Source organism: Thermobia domestica, chromosome 3 (assembly GCF_964235325.1).
Source record: "Thermobia domestica chromosome 3, izTheDome1.hap1.1, whole genome shotgun sequence".
NCBI classification, from domain to species: domain Eukaryota; kingdom Metazoa; phylum Arthropoda; class Insecta; order Zygentoma; family Lepismatidae; genus Thermobia; species Thermobia domestica.
In genome coordinates this window covers 115,251,804-115,279,012 of record NC_137456.1, presented here as the reverse complement: position 1 = coordinate 115,279,012, position 27,209 = coordinate 115,251,804, and the positions used below count along the sequence as shown (strand labels likewise).

At 36.8% G+C, this 27,209-nt stretch overlaps 2 protein-coding genes across 22 annotated transcripts in view; both read left to right on the top strand.

Annotated features, from left to right (window-relative positions):
- The window catches only part of LOC145680673 (uncharacterized), a 613,323-nt gene that overhangs the window by 329,590 nt on the left and 256,524 nt on the right, over nucleotides 1–27,209 (top strand). The window contains exon 4 of one of the 21 annotated variants that reach the window (XM_081751499.1): nucleotides 7,856–8,792. The exons of 19 other annotated variants lie outside the window; for them this stretch is intronic. In XM_081751499.1, coding sequence (XP_081607625.1) covers nucleotides 7,856–8,153 — 298 coding nt within the window. In that variant the 3' untranslated portion in view covers nucleotides 8,154–8,792. Of the gene's footprint in view, nucleotides 1–7,855; nucleotides 8,793–27,209 lie in introns of those variants that run through there. One more of the 21 variants, XM_081751514.1, reaches the window with a different exon arrangement.
- Nucleotides 9,174–27,209, top strand: part of LOC145681319 (uncharacterized) — a 47,738-nt gene continuing 29,702 nt past the window's right edge. Inside the window, exons 1-3 of the mRNA XM_081752979.1 lie at nucleotides 9,174–9,184; nucleotides 10,155–10,190; nucleotides 10,684–10,735. Of these exons, the coding sequence (XP_081609105.1) occupies nucleotides 9,174–9,184; nucleotides 10,155–10,190; nucleotides 10,684–10,735 (99 nt within the window). The remainder of the gene's footprint in view (nucleotides 9,185–10,154; nucleotides 10,191–10,683; nucleotides 10,736–27,209) is intronic.

Here is a 27,209-nt window from a genome sequence, read left to right as displayed (position 1 = left end):
TAACATAGTATAAATTTTTGATTTTGTATTGAATGAGAATGCTGTTCATTACTGACATTTTAATTTTCCCTTTAAAAAAAAAGTCTTTGCGCCTACCGATTTATTGCTAGATTACAAGCCATAAACAAACAAAGATACACAATTTATTATTCACCTTTGTCTGTTTTTCCACATAAACACACATGTTGAGCATTTCGCCCACCGTACCAGAAGTTTCTAGGTTCCCGCTGCGTAGAAGGCGGCCAACAGATCACGAAACCAACAACGAACAACGTTCTGGTTTTCGATGTCGTTCGTGAATTTCTGTTATGCCAAAAACTTCTTTAATGGACCCAAAAGGTGGTAATCACTGGGGCAAGGAACTGTAAGGGAGATGCTCCATAGTCTCCCACTCTCAAGAATGATTGTTTTATTCGCCACATGAGCTTCTGCATTGTCACGGGGAAAAAACATGTCATCAACATTGCGAATGCCTCAACGCTTTTTTTAATGGCTGCTCATGGGTGAGCTAATGTGCCACAGTATGCTCTGCATTGATGGTTTCACCTCTTGGCAGAAAATCCAGCTTGAGTAGCCCGTGACTATCAGTTTACCTGTTGATGGTGTTGTTCGTTACTGGCGAGCTATGTTTCCACAGCATGCTGTGCTATTTCGACTCGGGAATGTAATACAATATCCACGTTTCGTCGCCAGTGACAGTGAGGTACCGGAAACTGTTGCCCTCCAGGGCTTAACGCTGCAAATGGTTAAGTGACGACCATTCGCTTGCTCTTGTTGGCATCATTTAAAAAGGGTACGAACACACGGACATGACACCTTCCAATATTCCAACAACCCGTGGACTATGTTATGAGCACTTTCATAAAATGCCAAGCTCCCTGGCAATGTCTATCTGATAAATACGTCTATCCGCTTTCAGTATTAAGTCAACAGGTGTAGTGTTGTCCAGGTCAGGGAGGGATGATGGTGACCCGATCGCTCATTGTCCTGGACATTGCCAATTTTTATACTCCTTGCGCCACCATTTCGCACATCACACTGCTAAACACTTGTTCTTATACACCGGTTTCGTTTTCCTGTGGGCATCTGTGACTGTATGTCCCTTCCATTATAGAAAACGAGTAACATTTCTCTGATTATGTTATGTGGGCATCCTATGCACTCTGGCCATCTTTGTCAACTGATAGAGCGCCGTGCGTGGAAGAAAGCGAAAGTTGTACGTGTGTCTTTTCGAGATAAGCTTACGCATCGCTTGTAAATCTCACTTTTATATTAAAATGTATTAATCGCTTTAAAAAATGCAAAGACTTTTTTATCTTTCCTCATCTCTCTCTCTCTCTCTCTCTAATATATATATATAAGTAAAGATATAAAAGGAATATATATGTAATCCTCTTGTGTGTGTTGTGTTTTTGTATATTACAAGAATAAAGTTAACAAAAATGTTCGTTTTGTTTATTGTTCCTGTTTATGTTTGCTAATGAAATTATTCCCCCCCCCCACTCAAAACGTATTGTTTATACTAGAAGTTCAAAGATTTTCATTTGGAAACCTATTACCTGATTCACTGTTTCGTTTCTTATCTAACAAAAGTAGGATGTCATTGGAACAGCCTATGTAAGTATTCATTCTAGTTTAATTACAGCACCATTTTTTATTTTTCAAAAAAAAAAAGAAAAAGAAAAAAAAGAAAAAAAGAAAAAAAAGAAAGAAACAATGAGAAATGAGGACTAAGAAGGAATTAAAGATACATTGTTGAAAAGTAAAAGCCCAATGAATGTTTATTCACTTTCGTAGTCTAGTGATTCAGTACAAACTTGTTCATGTTTTTAAATTTTCTAATAAAATGTTTTATTATTAACTTGGAATTAATGCTTATTGTGTATAGTGAGGTACAGTTTGCACAGTATGCCTGAGTTCGTTCTGTACGTTAAGTCCAGTCCATCTTGATGCTATTCTAAACGAGATACTTTGATAGAAAGTACAGTTTCACTCCTTCCATTAGTAAGAAGTAGTTATCCAGTGCAATAGCAGTTTTTTAAATAATTCCTATTAGATATGTTCGATGAATAATGAAGGCATCTTAAATCCAAAGATTATACATGTATTGTATGCCATTAGTGTCGAGTTTTGTTAATACTCATGCACACTGTAAATTGTAATTACATATGTAGTGGTTAATATAAAGGTATATAATACTAAGAATAATATTTTAGAATATTACATTGCTAATAGGAAGACAAAATTGAAAGATTGCCACGACTGAAAATCAGAACATGGTATAAACCGACGAAACCCAGAACAAGAGCCTTCAAACCATGTATATACAGGTAATTACATTTTTAAAATATTCTTCGTTGGCATTTATGTCATATTCTTAGTAAATTGTGTTGATGTGATATTCCACGTTTCCTGCTGCGTCTTTTTCTCTAATTTTCAGTTTATCCTCTCAAACGCGTTGTTCAATTCATCTATACACATAAGTTAGTAGTGTTGATGCAAAACCTTTAAACTAAACGTACGAAGCAGTGACGAGAAAATATTTGGGGTTATTATAGCTTGTGAAATTTTATGAAATAATTCATTTTCAGACTGCTGTGATAGTCTATAAATTCCCAAGCTTAAGAGAAACTGTATAAAAAAAAATTAAAAAAAAGCCAAGCTTATGAGAAAATGTAAAAGGGAAAACAAAGAATTTTATCTTAGAAGTATTATAGAAAGTATATACTGCACTGTGACAAAGTATAATTGAAAGGCTTAGAGCAGGGTTTCTCAACATGCAGTATGTGTGCCATTAGTGATACGCGAACCACTGTTGATGTTCGTATGACTTACGGTGGTATTAATAAATGTATGGTGTAGAACTAGAGTGAACCAATCCCACTTTCAGCTGATTTTGAGATATTGGAATTTTCTTATTCTTGTTGACACACTGTTTGTGCTGCTACAATGAACACGCTGTAGCACTCGTAAAGTAAGGTACTGTCGTGTTAAAAAAGTGAAGCTTACAGTAAAGCCCATAAGAGTGGAAACTTTACCCCTACTTTTTTTTTTCAATTTCTACTTCATGGCGTTTGGTTCACTCTGGTTCTTCACCACCCCAATATGCTTTTGTGGTACGCCAATGGAATAGGCAGAGAATCCCTGACTTAGAGGATGAAGATAGAATGTAGCAAATTATTTTTTTTTTTCGAGCAAATTGAAATCAAAATTACTATAATTATATTTGTTAGTGGATCACTATACATATTACAAATTTCTGTTCCTTCAATCAGACGAGGAATTATTTAAATGAGATATTATGTAGCAAGAATAGCACATAACACTTTCATAAACCACCAGAACTTATCTTTTCAAGAATCTAACATGATACTCTCACGCTCTAATCCCTTCTATTCTTAACAAGATGGTAGTTATATTTCCTGACGGCTAAGTTGTTTAATACCAGTGAAATACCCGTGACGCCTTACGGCATCCGACTCTATAATATCACTGTTTTCGGCTAGTATTAATAGCTGCTGATTGTCAACATGTATTCAATCCTAACTTTAAATATAATAATAAGCTTCTGAATGAAACATGTTCAAAATAAGTTAGTGTAGTTAATCTTTTTTCCTACAGTGGTAACAGTTACAGACTTTGATAAATACTATTGTAGTTGCTATTAATCAATAGTAGGAATACCATCCGGCGGAACTCTAATCTGAATGACTAAGCTGTAGTTTTGCAACTACCTATTATATACTTGTAGATGTGTAGATATCGAGAATCTGTTGCCACTTGTGACGACGTTGCTGCAAGGTAAACACTATAGCTGATGGTAACACAAAGAGTGCGTATTCGACTCTATAGCAAATTATGAGCATGAGTAGATTTTACGATTAGAATTGTCCCCACTCTTTCCCTTAATTTAATTATGAAGATAATCATTCTTTCGTCGCTTGTACAAAATTTGCCTCGTGATAATTTGAAGGGCTACCTCACGTTGTCAGTCGTAATGTCAAACAATATAGTGCCTGCTCACACAAGTTGAACATTTTTTTATGTCTGCGACTTCTGCTTTCAAGAATATGTATTGTACCTTTGCCTGGTATGTATTTGTGATGCAGTATTGTAGTTCGTATGTATGTTCTAATGTAGAAAAAGATACCTGGCAAGTTGGTAAATCTTAATTTGAGAGACACTTTGAACTTAAAGTAATTTAATTCAGTGTTTCATTGTTATACAGCTGTCTGAAAAATCCTTTACAGTAAGAGACATGTTAAGGATATGAAACATGTCATATAAACTTCTTATTCAAAACAAGTGGGTATATGCCACAGCGTTCCTAGAAATTTGGTTTTAAGCTAAGAAGAGTTAAGGACAGTTTCTAACTTTTTCTCAATATATAAAAATGACTTTGAGGTTGCCAATCTCATCATCAGGACAGGAGAACATGGGTGAAGCATTTGAGATTATTTTTGTGGACACAGCACTTGAGCAGACATTGGTTTTTATCATTTCACTTGAATTGAAATGCTTATTCTAAGGGGGAAAGGTATTCAATTTTTTTCACAAAGAACGTATTCTTGCCATACGAAGAACGTAAGCAAAGGCTGAAATATGAGGTGCGAGACCGTAGGCTGAGCAAATTCGGGAATGTGGGGGCAAAGTATCCAGCTGGCCTAAGGTTTGTTTGTATATTATATATAATTTCAAAAGTTAACGTGCATCACGTCATGGAACACGTCCATTTTCTTGTTTATAATAGCTTTGAGAATAACTTCTATATCTTTCCGTAAGAAAAGTTTGTTACAGCGCAAATAACTCATCAGAGTGACACAGTGGAATCTCATCAAATAAGATTTCTCAGCAATTTGTCTATTTCAAATGTTTTGGAAAAGACATTAAAACATTCTTCATCGATGTGCTTCATTAGCGGAGAGTTCTGTATGACTAGCACAAAAATATGTATATAGTACTTTTATTGGTTGAAAATGTGTGAGGAAATTAGTAAACCATGAATTGAAGACGATTATGTCATGTTATGTAAGTAAACTGCCTGCTTTTTATGACGCGTTAACCTCTCTCAGTGCTCTTCTGCCACTCGTGTGTTGATAATGATAGGATGGTTGCTCGCCGTGCTGTAGCGATATACTTGATTTTTTTTTATCCGCTAGACGGTGCTAGAGTGAAGCATAGAAGACATCGTGAAAGCAATAGGAATATTTTAAAGTTGTATCTTCAGGGATTTCCATATTATATCATGCTTTTATTTCTAGCATGATATAATATGGAAATCCCTGAATATAACATGGTAAACACGGCGAAAAAATCGCCACTGGAAGTTAAATCGCAAAAGTTAGAAAACAAAAGAGGATAGCAATAATCGACAGTATTCTGAAAAGAATCGAACGTAATTTAAAGAAATTAATGGGAGACCTTAGTGCATTTGCGGGCTCAAGATTTTTGGGAATCGACCTGACATTGATGACAGAGATTTTGCGCTGTTACATACAGATAAACTGCCGCTGGTATGGGAAGTGGTGCCCAGAATTAACGAAGTAGACATAGGGACTTCTTCTTGATTCTGTGTTACACAAACGCATAAAAATTTCATACACTTGGTTGTTGTTGGACTCAATTCAGTTTCATTATTATTAGTAGTAGTAGTTGTAAATCGGCGAATTGCCTCCACTGTTTATTACTGGATTAGCATGACTCACAGATGGAGACTTTTTACTTCCATTTATAGGATTATGTGGGGATTAATAAGTTGGGTTTGCTTTGCATGAAATTGGCAGTGCAATCGTAAATTCTTGGTAGCAGGCAGATCTAGTTGATTTGAGTGCTTTTGGGCATAGGCTAATGATCGTATGTCATTGCCCTGGATTTGTATCCTACCTGTGGCATGAATGTTTATAACGATCCTTGTAGATGCTTCGAGTAAGATGATTGAAGAGGTCCACATATGCATCCTTTTTATTTGTACTTACATACATTTATATTCGTACATGTATGTACATTCATATACAGGATGTTTCAAACTCCGACAACGTTTGGGAAGTGATTCCGGACACCAAGATAAGACGAAAAGTATAGACCAACGTTGGTGCACAAATGCTTCCTTTCGGAGTTATAGGCTGCCGAAAACATGAAAAAAGTTAACTTTAAATGTCCATAGCTCCAGAACTATGGGACCTACCGTAGTCGGATCGACTTCACTTAGGAACTAATATGTGCCCTATCCAAAAATACATATTTCAGAATTCAAAGTACTCACACAACGAATTTTATAAAGGGGGTTTGGCTACGGGCATATAATTTGAAGTGCTCACCAACTACCTCTATAAAAATTGTTGCGGAAGTACCGCAGGATTCAGAAACATGGATATTTGGATAGGGCACATAGTAGTTTCTAAGTAAAGTCTTGACCCGACTAAGGTAGGTCTCATAGTATTGGAGCTATGGACCTTTAAACTTGATTTTTTTTTTTCGTGTTTTGGCTTGGTCTATACTTTTCGTCTTATCCTGGTGTCAGGTATCACCTCCCAAACGTTGTCGGTGTTGTTTTGAAACACCCTGTATATACGTACATGTAGATACATATGTATAATAAAAATAGTGTTTGTGGTTCTAATAGCTAAGTCCAAATTTCGACTCATGAAGTTAAATTTTAAGCAATTGTTTCAGTTGCATCAGGCGAAATATATGGTAAGTTTTATAATACTTCGGATTTAGCCTACTATGGTACTTTGTTCCATAAATTCGTTACCCTTGTTGTGTAATAATTTATTAATATTTTCGGTATAGAAAGGCCTTCGTAACTATCTGGTATAGGGCCTGATTAACAAACTCTGGTGCCCTTGGTTTACTTCTGGAACCATCCCCAAACAGATGCAGCTCTTGTGTTGCAAATTACAACGACCAAATTGTGGAATAGATCCAGTTCAGTAGGTCAGTCGCTGCTACACAGTATCGTTGTTCAGTAAACGTCCCTGCGGAAGTGTCATATGAAAGAAAAAATATACATGTTACAATCTGCAGTGCAAAAGCACTCACTTGGGAAATACAGTAACTAGTACAAGTTAATTTATTATCTAATAATATAAGGCGGGGAAAAGGAATCCAAATATGTCACCCCTAGATGCTAATCCATTCCAGATCTGGAACTATTCATGGATAAGTAAATAGTAATTAATGATAATGATTTGGAAAATTTTCCACTATGTTTTTTCTGAGAAATTTCTGATCTAGATTAATATACACGATCAAGAATTAACTCCACATAAAGCTGTAAAATACTCGTAGATTGAATGCATGTATAGGAATTTTTAAATACAGCAAATTATACTTTCCCGTAACAACTCTTCATAACTGGAAAATTTTGAAATATTATTTTGTACTTGGTAACGTGTAAAGTGGAGGGAAAATAAATATAGAAACTAAAGTGTTATTTAATGACAAAACGGTACAACATTTCCTTCAATGGCTATATTTATTTCTCTATAGCTATACAAACAGGATTTATATGAGATAAAACTATGTAAATGTAGAAAAGTAGTAAAATTACGCGTATAAACTAATAAAGCGTCGTTTTTTTTTTTTTTTTTTGTGATTAAAAATGAATCTTGAGGAAAGTACATTAAATTTTTCTAAGATTCTTCCAGGGATAAGGAATCGTTTGCTTTTTCACTTTATGAAACGATTTTCTCATACGGTGTCTGTTAGAAATAATGTTTATGATACAGCAACGATGTATGAACAAGAGAAAGAACTTTTCATGAAACAGAAAAGAATCCATCACTAATAATAATATAGAGTAGTAATTAGTTCTTTTTTTAGAATAAAACTTGAAGTATTTCTTTATTTTCAGGGCAAGAATGAGTGTGAGTGAAATGTTACCGATTGGTCTGTATGCAAAGAAACACGTTTGTACTGAATGCCCGAAACGGTTCTATGATGTTTCTCAACTTAAGATTCACATGAGAGTGCACACAGGAGAGAAACCTTATTCTTGTAATATATGTGGAAGATGTTTCAGTCAGAGAAGTAATTTGAATACCCATATGAAAATTCATTTCTCTGATAAACCTTTTTATTGCGTGGTTTGTAGCAAAAGGTTTGGTTCTAATGTTAAACTTGAACAGCATATGTTAATTCATTCCGTATAAATTCATAGAGGAGAGTGAGAGTATTGAAATACCAATATATATATTTTAGAAAAGGAATTGAGATAACATTTTTTAAGAAGGAAAATTCTATATTGAAGCGTCACACTTAAGTGATTGCTTCGACGTGCGAGTTGTAGAAATTATTGTTTTCTTTATTCTTAATCAGCTAAACATGTAATTCTTGGAGTATAATAACCATTTCTTCATAATCTTACGAAAAACTATTGTTTGTTAGTCTTTCACTATGTTAAGAATTACCTGAAGGAAGCATTCGTTACAGTAGCATTTACGAGCGGAAAGTAGTTCCTTTGTATTGTGAAGTTGCTATTATTGTTATGAGTGAAGGAAGGATATATTTTATATTCCTGTATTATAGCTTAGTGCTTTTTTAATTCAGAAAAGTTTTTTCTGTGTGCGTGAAATTTCTTTTTGTTTGTGCAATATTTAAAAATACAGGTAATGATGAAATACTCTTAGGTGTTGTATTTGAAGCATGTGTTACATAAAACTTGATCATAAAAGTGAATTTGTTTATGTTGCTTTTTATTTTTGTGTTTTGAGTTCGATTTCTTGAAATGCGAACAATGTATTCACTTTATTTCTCTTAAAATATGTGGAAAAGGATGTTGCGGAGTCATTTCAGAAAAGTGTCTTTTATAGTGTTTCCAAATAAAAGTTTATTCAGAAATGTATTAAATAATTTAAAATATATTCACACATACCTTTGTTACTTTTTGTTTGTTTGGTCACGATGTGATGATTAATCTGTTTTCAACTCTTTTAAAATCGTATTATAGTGTTGGCAGTTCTTCACAATGCAATTGAAATATTTTATATTCATTATGGAATGATCGGTCTATCGAGGTGGATAGACAGAATTTGTTGATTACTAAATGCTTTAAAAAGTATGTTAAATATAGAATGCAATTAAATAAATCATACAAATAAATATACAAAAATATTTCCGAAAGTATTAAATTCGGAGAACTGCTGAACATATAAAAGAACATTCTTCACTCGATGATAGAAAGGTTAATAAAATCATCCTAATGTATGCGCAATACTAGTGCTGTTAACTTAAATGAGTAATCAAAGCTGAATAATTTATTACTTTTTAGTTACCGTTTTCATCATCTGTAAAAATTATGAATGAATTGCCATCATGATAACAAAGCCTTTCACATATACCATATATTTCTCTTGTTCAAATTTCCCATCAAGCCGCAGCAGGTGACCTATAACGGCAGGGCTGGTGAGCAAGATAAGCAACAAATGGATCGGCCAAGATTAGTGTGATTGATTGACGTTTAATGTAGCGTAATTAATTCATGCACAGCATGACTTGTATTGTACTGCGTTTTCTATTCTCATGCAAACTTTGATTTGCTCAATATGAAGCTGATTCCTTTTGTGGAACGCGTAAATTATGTACTATATACCAAAACTTTAAATTTTTGATTAGACCGAGATTATTTAAGTTTTCTCTCTCTCTCTCTCTCTCTCTCTCTCTCTCTGAAGTTCTCTTTTCGTCGAAGCTTTCTGTGATACGTGATCCTACAGTTTAGAGTAGAATCTGTACCCCGTAATGTGCTTATATTGTTAGTCAGTGACATTCATTTTATTACTTTGTTAGTGATAGCCATTTATGTCTTGCTTTTGTTTAATTCTGTATTTAGCTTCAAGTTAGTTTTAAATTCAGCTTATAAATTTGCGTAGTAGCGCAAAACCCTGTGGAATAGTCAACTGCGAGAAAACTGGGAAATCTCAGTAAATCGCATGGGCACTTAAGTCCACTTACATTCATATGGTTTAGAATCGAGCCTATCACACACACTATATGAGAAACGAGCATTCTGCTCATTAGCAGCTGTTCCGTGATGTCATTTAAAAATGCATATAGACTTGTAAATATCTTCGTTCAATTTAGAAGTGCCTGGTTTTGATATCTAATAAGAATACATGTGATTCGAATCTTATGGTAGACTGAAGATCCACATAAAGATCCTCTGGTGATTACGAAAGGTTTAAAAGCATCATGTGTAGTATATCTGTACTACATATCCAAACCGTCTTAAGGTTTAAAAGCGTATGCCCTCTAGTGGTGAAAGGTATAGCTGCAAGGTAGCAGGTTTATTTGTTTGAAAATCAGAGGGCTGGAAGTGTAGGTTAGTTTGAGCCTGTCAGTTACCAACAGGCTATATGACAAAACATGGATTTACATCCATGATCCAGAATCAGAACAGCAGTTCACAGTATGGTATTTTCAAAATGAAAACATCACTTTCGAAAGTTGAAAGTGTACGGAGTATGGGTAAACTTATGGTGGCATATTTTTCTCTAGGACTGGCCGTGTGGCAACTATATAGTTAGGTGATCGACGTACAGTGACAGCAAAGTGATACGTTACTTATTGCCTTACGAGTGTCTTTAATGCTTGGAGATCTGCCCACCGAAAGTCTCCACTGTCTCACTTTCTTGTTCATCAAGACAGTGCGTGACCATACAATAGATTTGATTCGTGGTTTTTAAGAATGCAGAAGTGTATTGGTGTTTGTGCGGACTGTTTTGAGAAATTGAAAAAGGTTTTATATAAATAAAATTTTTCAAAGAGTATCTTAAAACTTTGGGCATGCCCCTCGTATCACTAAAGGTCCTCTGGTATAGGGAACGCTAAGCTCGAATGCAAACTATTATAGGGAGCTAGCTTGTTTACCAGCGGGGGCTGAGGTAAAGGGGGAAATTTTGAACAATTTTTCTGTCGGACTCTTGCAATACTCCCTTACCCTCCTTCTATATGTCAGCGTTGCCAGGGTTAAAAAATTGTCACATGAATGTCATTCTGATGAGTTAGTGTGAGTTGGTTATATGTTGTGTGCTGTTGTGGTTGCGGTTTTGTTGCTTATTATTCATTTCGCAATGGCTTCACAGCGTAAGAGAGGGCAAACTATACACATCGAAGCTAGAGAAGTAATAAGGAAGACCGAAGTGCAGTGCGACGAAGAAGCGAGGGAGAAAAAAAACTGAAGCATTTGTTATCACAGCCTAATTTGCGTGTGTCCACGTATACAGGAATCTTCGATAGGGATTGCATAATTGCATAAACTCTTTGAATTAAGTGAGTATTAGCTGAATTTTTTGACAACGCACTGGCAACCCTGCCCAGGACCGTCGAGTGACCGTTTCTTGGTGACGGGGTGGGGAACCTGCCAATCAACTCTGAATTCCTCAGCCTCGCATTAAAGCCAGCACCCTATAATAGGTCCTACATATCATTCTAGTCAAAATAATGTAAACATCCCTTTGGTTCAACAGGTTGTCTTTAGAAGCTGATCGCAATAAACGTTACTGGGCTGCACTTCTTTGCATTAAATGATAGCGAGTAGCACACAAGGTGGTGTACTACTGATTCTTGTACAGTAGGTCAGACATTTGTAGTACATAATTTGATATATATATATATATATGATTTTCAAACAAGATAAATTCTATTTACAGTTGTGAACTGTTAGTTAAGGGATGTGTACTCAAAACTACCAATGTGTTATCGATAGTAATGGTTGGCTTTGGCTCATTTGGTATTTAGCGTCCCGTTCAGCATCGAGGCTTTATAAAATTATGACCTACATCGTAACGTGGGATCCGAAACACATGAGTTCCTACCGGCTTCTCGCATGTGCTAACCATATAGCCATGTAAGAGTTAGAGAGTGATAGTGTCCAAGGTGAAGACAGTATATAGAACTCTTAATATGAAGTCATCAGAGAAGAGAAATAATGAAGGGAAACGAAGCATGAGTGAGACAGACCGCCGAGCATTGAAGAGGATTATCGCAAAGAACCGTAGAATTAATGTGTGATAATTGATTTGGTATTTTTTTTTTTTTTTTTTTTTTTTTTTGGTCGAAAAGCAATCAAGAGGGAAACGAGAGTTGAATCTTTCCTTCATTTGTTTTCATTTTCTTTGACGTGTCAGCTTGAGAATGCTATTTTATCACTTTAAGGGGTGCTGAAGTGAATATCTGAGCAGCGTTACCTGCTATGGTTCTCCAGTGGTTATATTGATGGCTGAAGTTACATACACATCTACCTGAGTTTGTCTCAGACTTAAATACAAGATTTTCCCGTCGTACAATGACTGAGTACAAATTGCGTCTCTATCCATTGGCGTAGTCATAAATCTGTTTTTACGTTAAAATACCGTGAAAGATGTATGTAGTATTATGTTTACAAAACTAACCCTACAGAAAATCTGAATTCAAATCGCCGAAACAGAATCGAAGTTTGTGACAAATTCTTTTGGAATACGTTAAATGAATTTTTATAACGTGTTCATAGGTGTATGGTTCATATTTAAAATTATCTACAACACCGTAGCACCCATAACAAATACAACGGTACTCCGTTTGACTGCCCACACAGTTTTCCCCCAACTTTCACTATCAAATTTAAAGACTAGTTTCACAGAATATATGCTTCTCGACAGCGTTGTTATTCATAGTCTTCCTGTGAATTAACAGATTTACTATATGTTTCTTCTTTTCTTTTTTAATTAATTTTTGTAAAAGTCCCTCGCTCCTTTGTGTCCTATCATATTATATTATACTGACTCTGGTGTGGTAATTGATACATTTACTGATTGGTTTGTATAAGTGGGTAAACGACGTACATGTATGAAGAATATTTTTCTTTATTTACAGATCAACTGTGGGAGCAACTGAGAGTCAGGAAGATGTTACGGGCAATATATACCAATGCCAGTACTGTAGCAAAGTTTTTGGTTTTAATTCGCACTATAAACAGCATGTTCGTAAGCACACTGGAGAGAAACCATTTGTTTGTGAAACGTGTGGGAGACGCTTTGCTTATAAGCAAAGTTTAACCTCTCACACACGGAGTACGCATAGACCTGATAAGGCATTCTACTGCAAAATATGTGACAGAAGCTATTCATCTAAAAGTGATTTTGATGCTCACATTGCTGTTCATTTGGGATACTAAACATATCGACAGCAAAATTAATTAGTGGTAAATTTACTTTACCAGTACATCCCTCACTTGAGCAGGTCATAACATTTCTTCTCTACATACATTATTCAGCCTTTTCAAATATAAGTTTCTGTGACACGACATTTATAATGTTTTTATGATTATCACTTCCAGTATAGAAAGTGTTTAGTTGGATGTTACGAGGATCATAATTAACAGTTTTCTGAAACTGGTTGTTATGTTATCTTTTAGAAAGAAATTGGAATAATTATATTTTTGTGATGTTATTGATAACTGTTTAATATTCTATAAGTAATACCACATTTAACGGCTAGCCAAAGCAGTTTATGCACTGGACATTAAGAAGATAGAAATAAAACATACTTACTTACCTTGAACGCAATGATGGATTAAGTTAATTGAAAATTATTATTACTTGTGTAGTCTATAAACTTCTGCCAACGAGATACAAACAGGTCAATGGACCTTTCGATAGGCTGTCTTTGGAGAGGAAGAAGACCAACCCTTCGTTCTCCAGATCGCTTTTATTCCTGAATTGCTTGTTCCTTATGTGGTTATCCAGAGACATGAAAAGTTGATAGTTGGTGAGATTGTGGAGAATATTGTGCGGTAACAAGCAGTCCTCAGCCAGGGCTTCAAATCATCTTTAGGATTATGTGCACCATGTGAAGGCGAACATTGTCTTGTACAAGGGTCGTTCAAGGTTAACCGGGATTTTCATACGTAAATAATCGATGAATAGCCGAATCATGATGAAACTTGCGTGTGACGTAATGTATTCCTTCTCGAGTAACTAGCGCCTGGCATGACGTATTTGGCGCATGCGCAGCAGTTGCAGCGAATATGGCGCCAAGCTGTTTATCTGTGGTTATACAGCAACGGTGTGTAATCAAATTTCTTGTGAAGGAGAAGGGTAAACTAGCTGAGATTTTCAAAAGATTGCAAACACATTATGGTGAACAAACGATGTCACGAACAGTTTCGCGAAGGACGGGAGCTGGTGACAAATGAAGGGTGTCTTCTGGGACATGAAGGATGTTATCCATGTCGATTTTCTGCACAAAGGATGAACAATTAATGCCCAGTATTACTCCACATTGTTGAGTGGTGCTGCACGAAAGTCCATTCGCAAGAAAAGACCTGGGTTGTTGTCTGGAAATGTCATTCTTCTCCATGACCCGCCCTCACACAGCCAATTTGACAACAACTCTGGCCGAAATGCGCTGGGAAGTTCTGCCCCATCCCCTCTACAGTCCAGATTTTACCCCCAGTGATTATAATTTGTTTGCACCCCTTAAAGACCATATGGGAGGGAAGAAATTCACGACAGATGAAGCACTGCGGAATGATGTCCTCCAATGGCTACAACAACAATCAAGTTCTTTCTACGCCAAAGGAATCAGGGAGCTGCCACAACATGGCAACGGTGCCTCGACGCGCACGGAGAATACTTTGAAAAGCTGACATAGTTTTTGCTTCGTGTGCAATCTGTTTCCTCTGAAGAAATAAAAGTCCCGGTCAACCCTGAACGACCCTTGTAAATACTGAGTGCCTGTTCTCTTGGGACTAGTCATCCTTTGCCGGTATATACCCTTAACTCGCTGTAGCTGAGCACAATATGTATGTACGTTAATCGGTTTGATCACTGGTAGCAGATAATACTAGACATTTTCGGATATTGTACAGAAAACACAACTTATTATTATTTTATGCAATAATGGCTTTTAAGCGTGTAGTGGCGGCTTCTCTGTCTTCAGTAATTCCCATGACAGTGTGTAGTGGGTATACAACATTCAGTTTACATCGTAGTTGAAAGTTTATATAGAAAAGTCCCTATTGCGTTACGGAATAGCAATGTAGAACATAGCAATGGGAAACGTCGAGGTTGGTTTGGTGTAACTTCATGTGGCACACACCACATTTTACGAGGTCGGTGTAAATGCTGATAATTTCATCGCTTATACGAAATTATTTGCAGATTCATGATAAACCAGACGTGGATGTGTTTCAGTCGCAGCGTTCAATGCATAATCATTCAAGTAGTTGTTGTCCTGTATAAAGTTCGTCTTGCGGAGACTCCTGCCCCATTAAATTTTCTAAAAGCGGTCCCGTGTAGCGTAGTTGCTAATGCTCTCGCCTCTGGTTCGAACGGTTCGATTCCAAACGGGTTAACTTGGTCGAAAAGGTGTAACAGCCTTTTCAGGCCAGCTATCGTGTTTCCTGGATTTTCCTCATTCTCACCAGGCAAGTACCGGATTGGTATTTAAGATACAGATTTTAGGGCTCTTTCTTCGTTCCTCTTCCCCGGATAGTTTGCTCGCCAAGTCATCTCTCATACGTGATGGACTATGGTCAAGACGCCGGTAATGATTAGGAGTATGCTTTAAAAAATGAATAACATTGCCTGAACAACTTCTGAGGTGTTTTATTTCATTTTCTTCAAACGTCATTCATGGATTTCTAGCTGGTTTAAATGTCTTTGCACTTATAATCCAGGTGTTTGTGACAAATTTTTCCACGTTCATATCATGGATTTGTTTAACTATTGCAGACATATATGTGCCCTTTTCATGTCTCATATTGTACGCATACGCTTTCTGTTACTTTCTACGCGGAGCCATTGGAGTTGCATGTTGACACAATGAAAAGCTCACAAACTTGTTTGTTCATTGGCTTCTATATTTCAATAATTGCATTAGTTTTTATTCTGCCTTTTATGTGTACGAGGTACTACATTTTAATAAATACACTCTTTAATATTTCAAATATAGAATTTTAATTCTTTGCATCACACATGCCGTGAGAAAACAGGTTTATGCATATTCCCTATGTAATGGGGCGTTTACACTTGGTCGATTTAGTCGCACGACTAAATCGACTCGCTGCATTTGCCACTAAATCGAAGCAACTAGGCCGAATCAGATCGATGAATGTGTTCAATTATTTCAACCACAGAAAATAGAACGTCTTTCAATTCAGTTGCCAGTCGATCAGTCGCCTTCGATCAACAAGCGATTAAGTTGAAGTCCCGTTTACACGGTCGATTAAGTTGAAAGTGACGTCAATTCAACTGAATCGAACGCAAATCGACTAAGTGTAAACGCCCCATAAGGGATGTTGGAGACAACTTCAACAAATTTCCGGAATCAACTCTACTATTCGATATATAGTAATGAGGACGAGTGTAGTTGTTTCTGAAGTTCGGTAATGTTAATGATCCATAACCCTGAGTCACATTTTTCTTCCTTCCTTCCTTGGACAATTATAACAACAACTGTGATATGGCGTTTTAGTGACGACGACATTGAATTCTGAATTGGTCAACATACAAAGATCATATGTGAGTTTTGTGTTCGCCATCAGAAATGTTATGTTTGAAAAAACGCACTATTAAGATACTCTTTAAAAATGTACTTTCTCGTAGGTATTTCTTCTTATCATACACTCGAGGAAACAGTTGATGATTTCGAGAATATCTTCAGTATAACATAAATAGTAGCTCTTATAAAGGAAGATATGACATAGGTTATTTCTATATTAATTTCTATTATAGTCTACATTGATTTTGTGTCAAAGAAAGTATTCCGAAAGTGTTTGAAGGCAATGTACCTTGTGTGTTATACTGCATAAACCTCTAAATACTTCATTTGATTAATACAATGTAAAACGAAGAAGAAATACACAGTACGATGATTCGGAAACATTATACATAATACATTGGTGGAAAGGAAGAAGAAAGTGATTAAGTATATACTTAAGAGAAAACTGTGATTCTTTAGTGTTTCTCATGACCACTAAAGAGTACGAACATAATTACTGTAATAATAGATAAAGTGACTATAAGAATGTAAGATTCATACTAGTATATATAAATATATTATAGTGATTTCACTTTACACCTTTTTGATTGGTTGAGATTAATATCCCTTTTTAGCACCACGTCTGTGCGAGAGAAGGCTTGTTACTCTAAGTACAATTCAAGCCACTACTCTTGTTTGTGTCCGAGGTAGGCATATCTCTAATGAACAAATCCTAGACCAAATGCTAAAAAACACGCACGTTAACCAGTTGAGCACAAATTTTATTTCCGATAGGTCGATGGTTTTCTAACCGCGAAAAATGTTGACATGATGGTAAGTCATATATTTCTCAATAAAAAAATTCAGTCTGTCTAGTGTAGTGCAAGAGTCTTGCTCTTGGTGTTGCATGTAAGACTCTTGCAAAAACTGCAAGACCAAGACCAAGACTCTTGCGCAAGAGCCTTGTACAAATACCGGTACTACTTGAATTTTCCTTACAGGATGTAAAAAGGGGAAAATCATTACATCTTTCACTTGAATCGCTTGGCTTCAGTGAAAATGCCGCTGGAGTGAGTGTGTTCCCAATAGTTCATGCAATCCGTGTGAGTCGATCTGTCCCTATAGCATATAGCTACAGTATGTCGTTTTCTGAATCGGTTGTTCGCGTTTTCTGTAGTTATTACTCGTTTTCAAGCCACACAGGTGTCATTCTAATCAAAGCATGTTGCACACAAAGAAATGTGTCATTGGTGCCGGATTACGATGCATTCCTGCGTTTTTAAACAATGAGGATTACTTATCGGGAAATAGGACACTATTCTACGTGTCTTTTATCTGCAACACACTTAAGTCTGTGGCTATTTGCGAATGCGTTTTCGAAACGTTACCTCCAAGAGATAACGCAACCAAGGTGGCTATTTGTTAACTTTACTTTTGCCAGAGTTATAAATCATACTGTAAGCCAGTCAGGGTTTCCAGGTCTTTCTTCCCAAGCCCATGTCTATAATAGCAGAGTTCCAGTACTCTGCACAAAGCATCTTCAAAGCAGCTGTTTCTTGTTAAAATCCCCTTGCCTGGCAACACGTCTTTCCTTTTTTCCTTCATTTTGACATCTTTTAAAGAGCAGGCGGTCTATTGTTCCGAAACGCACCAAATACGCTCGAGCTGACGTTTTCTCCGCGTTTTTATTGCTATCGCGAGCGTATTTCAAGCGTACGCCTGAGCAATAAAAACGCGTTGCGATCGCTTCAAATAGCCGCCCTGTAAACCTTTTGACCTTCGAGCTCGTAAAGTTTGTCTACTCACTGCTTTGCCTCAGGCAGTCTGCTGACGAAACTCCACAAACGTCCAGTAAGAAGGAATTTGCAAAATAAAAATCGCAAGTGGCGAGCGCAAAAAGTAAATTTCATGCGTACTTCGAAGTTGTTGCGGGAAGTGGAGAGTATCCCTAGGAGCAGGGCCGGATTAAGAGGATTAGGGGGGCTATAGCCCCGGGCCTCCAGGTGGACAGGGGCCTCGATTCTGATCAAAATATCAACTGGCTATCTAATAAGAATCATGGAGATACAATGATCATCATAAAATAAAATATGACCAAAAATATGAAATATATTCACTTAACTCTCGTACTGTACTTTCACGGAAATGTATTAGGTGAAGTCACTAGGGTCCACATATTTTTTCTAGCCCCGGGCCTCCAAATGGGTTAATCCAGCCCTGGCTATGAGTTATTCAAACTATGCAAACAATCGAAGAATAAAGTGGCAATAAAAATGAAAAACAGAAACACTTCAAAACTGTAAAAACATCTTTTATCAGTGCATAGGAACGAAGCGCAGGAACTATTTCCATTAAAGCAGCAGTAAACTCAAACTATTGAAGATTTCTTTAAACCTGGTTTGATTATAATGAATATTGTTTTTATTTTTTTCTCTTCTTTGACTAATATTGCTAACCATATCATCATCACCATCATCATCATAGCTATTCTGTCATTATTGGCAGGTCACTTACTCCTACTGAGAAACTTCGATGTACTGTGGTCCCCAGCTAGTCTCTTCATCTTGACTTAGCAATTTTCTGTTTTATTACCTTCCTTGAACTACAGTCTCTTTTACCTTTCCCTCTTTCATTTCACCATACCCTCTAACACGTCCCTCATAATACAGTTCCTCATCAGCCAATGTCCAAACTAGTTCTTCTTTCTCCTGTTAATTATATTTAAAATTATTTTTTCTCCCCTACTGCTACTATTTGTAACACCTGATTCGTTTTCCGTTCAACCAAGCTAATTCTCTCCTTTTTTCTCCATGCCTACGTTTCGAAAGCTTCCAATTTTTTCATCGCTTTTGCATAATGTCCATGTTTCTGCGCCATAGAGTACATAGAATCAGTAAACAGAATCTCAATATTTAATTGGAAGTTTGTTCAATACAAAGATTAGCTTGAGCTCCTTCGTGGCTAAGCGGTTAGCGTACGCGCCTTTGGCGTGGGAGACCCGGATTCGATTCCCGGCGGGAGCTCATGTGGTTTGGATTCCATCAGTAGGTCCACGTCTCATATGTACCGTGTTATGCAAAAGTGAACTAAGCGCCAAATTTTGAAAATCCACGTAAATGCGGCGATTGGTTCCTGATAAGCATTAGAACGTTTTGCACAATCGAAAAGAGAGGGAAACCAACACCTTTCCAAAAAAAAGAAACATAATTTCACTTTTGATTACGGCTACACTAATGCTGGACATCAACCTTTAAACGTAATTTTCTCAAAAGTATGAAAGTGGCGCTTAGTTCGTTTTCGCATGACACGGTACATATAGCCTCGCTGCTGAACGGGACGCTAAACTAAAATCAACTCAACTCAACAAAGATTAGCTAATCGAATTAAAAAAAAAACAAACTGGTATTTCAGTAATCCGTGCCGTCTTGATTTTCTTTCATGTGTTTCAGGAGTAGCCTCTCAAGTTTGAGAACCAGTCGAGTATTGGATCTGTTATATATATATATATATATATATATATATATATATATATATATATAAAGATTACGAAACGTTGAGATTTATCTTATAAGTAGCAAAGCGTGGGCACCAATTGAAAAAAAAGGGGGTCATCGCCTATGTTGTGCACTATCATCATACTTACGCGAAGGTAAACTATATTGTATTTAGAAACATACCTTGTATTTCCGTTACTATTGGCGCATTGTAGAATTTATTATCCCATATAGTCTGTTAAAATTTACGTATGAAAAGCATAAGATTTCTTAATGCAAAACTTGCAAAACTCTTGCAAGCAAGACCAAGACCAAGGGTTGCAGTGCAAGACCAAGACCAAGACTGGATGTGCAAGATCGGGACCACACGGGTCTTGGTCTTGGTCTTGCATTTGCTCATCACTAGTCTAGTGGGAAAGTTGATGTTTTTTTTCTCACGGAACCACTAGCGCTATGTATGGGAAAGTATATGTATTACGTAGCGACACATTTCGACTATTTTCTTACAAAGTTGCAAAATGTTGACAGTGACGGTGACGATTGATACATGCGGATTTTATGACTCCTGTACGTCGGTCGGAAAGGTAGAAATGGATTAAAGTCTGTTTCAAAGTGGATAAAAGTGCAACAGAGGCGTTTCAGATTATTCAAACTGTTTACGGTAGTGAGACAGTGAGCCGTAAGAACGTGCTTAAGTGGTATGCAAGATTTCATGGTGGCCGAGAGAGCATTGAAGATAATCCACGACCATAAGCACCAGTGACTGCAAACTGACAAAAACACCCGCAGTGGCAAAGATTGTGTAATATAACGGTCGTTGTTCGTCTGCAAGGTTCATCGAAAATCTCAGTGGAATTCCAGAGTCCACTGTCCATCTCATTCTAACTGTAAATTTGAGCAATTTCAACGTCTGTGGGCTCTTTGCAAAGTTTTGTTTGTCACTGAGTGTGTGTGGCACAGAGTTGAACAGTACAGAAACATGAAACAAGGAGCTGATGTAGATCCAGGATTCATGTCAAGCATTGTAACAGATGATGAAATATGGCATATTCAGTCTCAACTGAACCGCCTGAACTGTCTCAACCTCTCCACAATGGGCCTGTCTGGCAGGAATTCACGCTTACTCGGGATTTTGAATTTACTTTGTCCTAGAATAGTCCTAGCGTAAATGTTATCCGTGAAGTAGTCGATTTAATTAGAGTAATTGCCAGCACTCTAAGTAGCGCAACTGCATTCTACTCCCGATTAAGTACCTATTTGTTTCGAAATAACTACTTAATCTACGTGCGTAGAGAAACTCGTCCTATGTTTATTAAATTCCAGTCTACTATCGTAATATTAAATATGAGAGTACATTTGATTAGGATGATTATTATCTATGTATTCTGCTTCCCTTCTTTTCTCACTTTTTCTTTTAACCCCTTCCCACTTTTGTCCTTGACCAACATTTCGGTAGGAACATTTCCCCCTCCTCCTCCCCTTTGCGATGTCCCTGATTATAGGCATATACAGTAGAACCCCTCTCTTCCGCCCTCGGCTGGTCCGCTACTCCGGTTGATCCGATCGTGCTCGAGCCAAACTTGTGCCGACTCGTCGGTGACTCACGAGGCCCATTGTCGTTTACTGCCATCGCGGCATGGTTGTTTACTTGCTGTTACCGCTTCTGCGTTTTAGTGCTCCATCATCTCTGGTATCATTTCTTTCGTTGTGCGTGTTTTCTATACTGTACTGTGCAATTTTGAGTGATTACTGTTCGTTTGTTTTTCTGTATTTTCTGATAATCCAACCTTTTTTGCATTCCGACCATACCCCCGCCCCAATTCCAAAGGTGACGGTTTAGAGGGGTTCTACTGTACATTGACTATTAGTACGTTAAATTTGATTATTAAATACTAAAATTATGTATAAAAACGTTTAATTCTCTGAAAGTTAGTAACGTTTTGTAGATTTGATGAAGTCAGTAAAATCAAACCATTATGATTGCAGTTCATTCCAAAGAAATGGAAAAATAATTCCCCATGGAAATCAGTGGGCTAAGAAAAAATGAAGATTACGTAGATATTCAACGCGTCAAAACGTGCGAAAAGATAATGAGTGATAAAAATCACAAATAAAAAAAAAAGGTTCGCATTCATATTCTGGACAGAACAATTCAGCGTCGAATCTTCTCATTATTATAAGAGAAAATAATTTACAAGCTGTGATCAAATTTCTACGAGTTTTAAATTTAAACACTTCCAGAAAAATGTACTAAAACTCGTGGTAAGCAGTCCACCCCAACAGTAGAACCCAGTCGGTACTAACGGCTATCACAAGTTCATCGTATCGTGGTTGCCCATATCTACTTAGGTATCTTTTTCAGCATCGACTGGTTAAAGAGAAATCTGAGCATCAGTTTGATCTTGAATCAAATCTGGGTTTTGCGTATAGTAGGGAAGACTGCTAACTATTTGACCATCAAGGCCCCTTTTAGACTTCTAAACTATGCTGTGCATAAGTCTTGGAAGTCTTATAGAACGGTTTTGTCCGTCCGTCTGTCGACAGATATCAGAGCAAAAACGGCAAGAGATACCGAGATTTTTTCGTGCAGTTGATTCAGCGTCCCAAGGGTAGATTCCATCCACCGATAACTCTATTCGATCTCGAAGTGGTTCAAATTAGTCATTTTCGATTTCAACGTTTATTACCAGGGACGTACGCAGGGGGTGGATCCTGGGGGTCTGTGTAAATTTAGCCCAATTGTAGGGGTAATTTTAGGAATTTTAATATAAAAGACCCTCATATTGAGTTGGACCCCCCCTGAAATAAATTCGTGAGTACGTTACTGTTTTATTACCATAAGACGAAAGCGGTAACCGATAGCGAGATTTTTTTTTTTTTTTTTTGTAACCGATTCAGCGTCTAAAGACATCTACCAAGTGTTATCCTGAACACATTACCAAAACCGGAAGTGTCTGAAATTGGCTATTTTACCCGATTTCAATGCTGATTTTCAGAGTAAAAACGATAAGAGATATCGAGATGCAGTTTTCTGGAATTGATTCAGCATTTCAAGAAGAATAGGTTCCATTTCCTTCGTCGACCCTCTATTCAAACAGGAAGTGATTAAAATAAACTATTCAACATTTAGCCATAGAACAAAATGTTATTAGATAGTGATAAGTGGTTTTCTGGAAGCGATTCACAATGTTAAGAAAATACACCATCACAACCCGCAACACTCTACAAAAACAGAAATAGTTAAAACTTACTACCACTACCGATTTCAATACTGATTTCCATAGAGCAAAAGTGATGAGTGAGATCGAGATGCAGTTTTCTTTTTAAAATTGATTCAGCTTTCCAAGAATAGGTTCTGCCTCCTCCATTAATCCTCTATTCAAGCAAGAAGTGGTTCAAATCAACCATTTCCTATTTCGACATTTATCGCCATATAACAAAAATGGTAGAAGCGACAGCGACAAGCGGTTTTGTGTAATCGATTCAGTTGTCACGAAAACGTACCATCGTATCCAGCATCATTCTACCGAAACCAGGAGTGGTTGTAATTTACTTCTACTTTCGGTTTCAATACTGATCCCGTAGAGCAAACACGGTAAGAAATATTGAAATGCAGTTTTTGGAATCGATTCAGTTTCCCAAGACTAGCTTTATATCTTCTCTTAAGCACATATTCAAATCAGAAGTGGTTCAAATTAACGATTTCCAGTTTCAACCTTTATTACGATAGAACAGAAACAGTAAGGCATAGCGAGTAAAGGCTTTTTGATGTGAATTAAAAGTCTGAGGAACAGGTTCTGCCTTTGATCTTATTAATCTGTTCCAACCTGTAGCTGTAGAGGTACTACTTCGAATTTGAATATTAAATTCCCATAGTTTGGAAGTCTACAATAGTTTCACATTGAAACAAAATTCACTTGTTTCTGTGTTTTGACTTAGAGAACAGACGAGAAATATTGTACTAACTCCGCAAGGATACCGTCCTGTCCCTTCCACTATATCAGTACTATTTCGAGTTGTTGATCATAGTTTAATGCTATGTAAACTATGGATTTAACTTTTATTTTGCTTTGTTTTATGGAAAAATTCCCATTCGTGATGGAAAATACTATGCATGTGATATGTTATACAAGAATATAGTATATGCTAAAATTGTTGGTGTACGAGGCAAAAAAAAATATTTGCTTTACTTACAGGTCAAATGCAACAACAGGAAGAACTGAAAACATTGAAGCGTCTCCACAGAATGGATACAGGTGCCAGTACTGCTTCAAAATTTTTGGTTTTCGTTCAAAGTATGAACTTCATATACGAGTTCATACAGGCGAAAAACCATTTGTTTGCCAAACGTGTGGAGCAGCTTTCACACGGAAGTATACTTTGAATAATCATGTAAAAGATGTTCACGATCCGCGGAGGCCATTTTGTTGTAAAGAATGTGGCAGAAGATTTGAATCTGAAAAGTATTTACACAGTCACATGTTTGTGCATAGATATTCAACAAACTAGAGTAAGTTCTGTTATACTTGTAAACATGTAATAATAATGCGCAATGCATACCAATTGTGACGATTTCCTGTTAAGATCTTAAAGCATTAAAAAATAGATAAGGTTTTCTTTCCTGCTGTTTTTGTCTGTTTTTGGCATTCTAAAATCTCTTTGAATGTGGCTAATATGTAAGAAAATATTATATATTAATCTTTGTACTGTAATAATAGTACTTTGCGTAGGAAGAGTAAAATATTATAACCTAAGTCAGTGATGGGCAAACTTTTTTGAAGGAGTACCAAAAAAGAAAAAAAAACTTCAGACAGGTCATTATAATTTATTAGAAACAAAGATAGTGCCTCACTCTCTAATGTCAACGTTCCACTATTATAGATAAATAAATAAATTAATCTGTAGTCATTAAGATAGACATAAAAAGGAGGAAAAAGAAAACAGAACGATATATTCTCCTTAATTCGCCATCACCTTACCGATGCCCACCGACGGTAAGGTAGGTGTAATTCTGGATGGCGGTGGAAGCTGTGTGAGTGGGATCTAATAAACCAGAGTTGGTGATGCATTGCTACATTCCATGAGGCGCGGGTGTTTGAGCCATCATGTACAGAGGCAAAGGCGCAAAGTGCTTGACAAAATGGATCAGGGAATGCAGACATTTTCCTGAAAGGGTTCATAGTGGTTGACGGTTATTGTCACTGAGGCAAACGAAAGATTCGCAGGGTGAAGAACTGCAAAACTAACTCGCAGTATTACCAGGAGGAAATCCTGAGACTGATCTACGAGCAGGAGCTACCAGAAATGTGCAGAAACGAGATCAATATAGTCGACAAAGCTTCATCACACACCTCAAGATCTTCATCTCGTTCTACATATATATGTCATAAATCTCCAGACGAGATATGTATAATAATAATAATAATAATAATAATAATAATAATAATAATAATAATAATAATAATGATAGATTTGTTTGGGATAGAGCCTTACCCTCATAGAAAGTTGTTTTTAGGGGAAGGAATCGGAAGTTTTTTTTTTTTCATTTTTAAATGACTTTCTTGTTCAAGTATTACTTTTGTTTCCATGTATTGGATTCTACAATTAGGAAAATGCATGAATTGCATGGGTTTCATTACTATTTAAATATACAATTGATTAAAAAGTATGGACCTCTCAAACTCAAGGGAGGCTGATTGCCCTACATGCTGTATCAAAATGACGCCACTGCGGGAGAACTCCGAGAAAATTCACGCATACAGTGTCTGCCCACCATAAAGCTAACTTGGCGCGAGCTGGAATCGAACCAGGGACCCCACACACCAGAGATGAAAGTTCCATCCTGAGACCATAAAAACCAGGAGTTGGAAGTTACTGGTTTCTTGCATTGCGATGTTTCGATTAGTGATGATTTGTGGGAGAGCCCGAAGGAAAAATTTACCCGCGGTCATATCATGCTCAATGTCTATTACCAATGTTTTCACAGTACTACTTTGCACCGCTTGTGCATTGAAATTTCCTCGGGGAGAAATTGGTAATAGCGCTGTTTCGTATTGTCTTTAACCCACGCAGGTTCTCAGCTACAACAGTGCAAACTACACATGAACACTTAAGTTCTGTGTATGGAAATTTCAGCGATCCCCTTTTACAAGTCACCTTTGGAATTAATTATGCATCGAAAACAGTTCACGATATTGTAAAGTACGTGTGCATTATTAGTATTGTTATTGTATGTCAATAATATTTTCAAATTCTAAAATGGAAAATCGTAAATAAAAGTAGTTCATGAGTATACACTACATACGGATACCTATAATGTTCCTTGAAAATTACAGATGATACTATTATTTGTAGGATTTATGCTTATTTCTGCTTGCACAATATATTTGGGTTTCATAGATACACTAATTCTTGAAGAATGCTTAAAAATACCTTGAAGAACTTTTTTTTTTTAAAGTTATTTAATTGTGAACAGTTGGCCTTTTTACATACACCATGCGTAATAACTGTTGATACCGAGTTCTTACATCTGTTGCTAGATGTCTTGGCTGATCCCTAAACTTTCACAGTGAGTCCCTAGAAACGGGAAAGTTGAAATATAGTCAACTCCATTAACACTGCGACGTATTCACGAGAGGGGACGTGACTCGTATGCGTCAGCATAGAACCAACAGAAAACCGGGAAATTGCGGCCCCACAGTATCACAGAGTTGCCGCTATACGGTTTGAGTGACATATTGCAGATCATTCGTTTGTATGCGCATCCACCACACATAAACTCGGCCCGTCGTTTAAAATAAATTGAACGAACGATATCACGTGTTTCCAGTTATCAATTCTCACTGTTGCACATTCATAGTACGATTTGCGTGGTATAAAAGTAACCAAGAAAGTTCTGTCGCTTTTTCACCCGCCATTTTCGAACATCGACATGCCACCTAAGACGTACCTGGAAGATCAAAGATAGTCCCCCTTAGCATCGACGACCTTCTGCTAACGTTCTGGAGGGCCATGGATTCCTCCATGTTCCATAGTTCTAATGCAGCTTTCAGTAGAAACGTGTCCTACATTAGCCAATAGGATATTAATAGTATTGAACGAAGTAAACAAATTGTGGGCTCTGTGATCATCAGCTAGTTACTGAATACGCACTCGTTCTTTACCCATGATAAAGCAGTATTTTATGATGAACATTTAGATATATCCATGTACCGTTGAGTAAATCATAAATATCTAAGCTTCTTCTGATTGTTTTAC